Genomic DNA, 2,059 nt, shown 5'->3' on the forward strand with positions numbered 1-2,059 from the left:
ATGCTCCAAAAACAAAAAAAAAAAAAAAAAAAAAAAAAAAAAAAAAAAAAAGGTGAAATTCCTGAACTGCCTATTGAAATTGGTGTTCAGCCTGAAAGAGGCTCTATGGATATAACTAAGCATGATGATAATGTCAGTAGAAGAGATCTTAATAAAAATCTAGGTGAGTGAATATTTGGACTTGCTCCCAATTTGATAGGTCCTATTTCCTAATTCAGTGATTTAGTGAACTTCCAGGCAACTATTTCTGAAGTTCCATGGAAATCTGGCTTAAAAACAAGGATGGAGAGAGGGAGGGTTTGAAAGGAATTAGATGTGCAGATTTCCCATATGGGTGAGCAAAGGCAAAGAGCAATTTTGCAGTTGCTCCCAGGCAAACCTGAATTTGAAAGTTCAATTCTCTAAAGGTTTGTGAGAAGCAACAAGCTATAGTAAAACTACCCTTCTCAGGTAATTATGAGCATTTTTGGATCAAATTATGCGTTAGTGGATGAAGGGCATACAAGTTATACTAGATTTGGAGTTTGGCAAAACATTTGAAACATCCCATCAAAGTTAATTGGAGAGAATCCACTCACGGACAGTCTGGACTCCTATTCTTGCAATATTGGTAGTAAATAGGAATGCATTTTTCCTATACAGAAGTGGCTTTCTCTGTGCTAAGTAAGGTAGGGATGATTAAAGTCACAGAAGACAACAGGAAGACAAACTGAGTAGGGTACTCAACTGCCCACTGGGCCTTCTGAAGAATCTCCCCCCTAGATAATCAACCCCTTGCCTTTCCAAATGGATAGGCCTTGTTTCTAGTTTCTCTGTATGGAATGGTCTACTTGCTCCCCCATCGTATCCATTCACTGTATCTCTACTGCAACAGAGTAATTCTTTGGGGGGGGGGCATCAGAAACCAGAGTTTGAATTTGGATAAAAAGAAACTAATTTTCACTTCATCTGAAAACAGGTTGCTGGATCCATCCTCTTGGGTACTATGTTCAGCAATTGCCTAGAGGCAGATGGGAGAATCACCAAGTGCCTTTTTGTCTCCACAGAAAGATGAAGAAGCGCAATGTGGTGGTTGGAGTCCTGATTTTGCTCCTGCTGGGCCTGGCCCTTTTCTTGGGGCTGTTCTTTGGGCTGCGCTCTGCACAAGATGGATATCTTTATAAGAGGGCAGCTGTGGCCACAGATGCTGGGCAATGCTCGATAATTGGAAGGTATCTGTCCTTGTTCTATTCATTGCATTCTCTTATCACCTGTAACAAAATGGAGGGCCCAAGCTTCTGTGGCTCAAGAACTGTCCTGACAGCCTTTTGCCAGTGCGGCATACAAACCAGTCTCTGATCGTTCCTGAGGACTAAGCTGGGCGATGTGAGGGCTTGGGGATGCCTTGCTCCATACTAGACAAATACCGTTGCTGGCAGTCTAAGGGTGCTCACAGCTGGTGGAGATTCTAGTCACAGAGATCATGTAAATGGTTGAAAGAAACATTCCCACTGTTTTTAAAATGCATTTATTGCACTGCAGTCAAAGCCTGGACAGAGGGACTAAGATTTTTCTCACGGGGGAGCATGGAGGAGGAAGGGAATCACATGGCTAATTCTCATTTAAAACTAATACGATTTGGGCATTTAAACCCACGAGGCAGGTCTGAGTAGCTCAGCACAAGTTTCAGACTGGTCTGAGTTCGGGTCTGTTCAGCTCACATCACCAGGGGAAGCTGCTTTAATAAATAAAAAAAATAATTAAAAGGCATCTCCCTTCAGATGAGAGCAAATCAAGAATAGATGTTTCTGAGAGGGGATATGTGGTTTGTCTGCAGGTTTCTTTGGGAAGCCGCATCAGATTGGACATCCTTTTCCTTGTAGAAAATACAAAGACAGTTACTCTAGGCTGCTTCCTGCCTATACTGAAGCAGTCAAACCCAGGAAGGAGAGCATGTGCTGGGGACAATGGTGATGAATGAGGTGGCTGCTGGGCTGTCATTAAACTTGAATTTTCTTCCTTTCTGCTGCACAGGGATATCCTTCAGCAAGGAGGATCTGCAGTGGATGCTGCCATTGCA

At 42.8% G+C, this 2,059-nt stretch overlaps 1 protein-coding gene across 4 annotated transcripts in view; it reads left to right on the top strand.

The window, feature by feature from the left end:
* Positions 1-2,059, top strand: part of GGT1 (gamma-glutamyltransferase 1) — a 75,433-nt gene that overhangs the window by 50,670 nt on the left and 22,704 nt on the right. For all 4 annotated transcript variants that reach the window (XM_019506871.1, XM_019506872.1, XM_019506869.1 and 1 more), the window contains exon 2: positions 1,047-1,211. In XM_019506871.1, coding sequence (XP_019362416.1) covers positions 1,051-1,211 — 161 coding nt within the window. In that variant the 5' untranslated portion in view covers positions 1,047-1,050. The remainder of the gene's footprint in view (positions 1-1,046; positions 1,212-2,059) is intronic.

Source organism: Gavialis gangeticus, unplaced genomic scaffold (genome assembly GCF_001723915.1).
Source record: "Gavialis gangeticus isolate Ggan-Ray unplaced genomic scaffold, GavGan_comp1, whole genome shotgun sequence".
NCBI classification, from domain to species: Eukaryota; Metazoa; Chordata; order Crocodylia; family Gavialidae; genus Gavialis; species Gavialis gangeticus.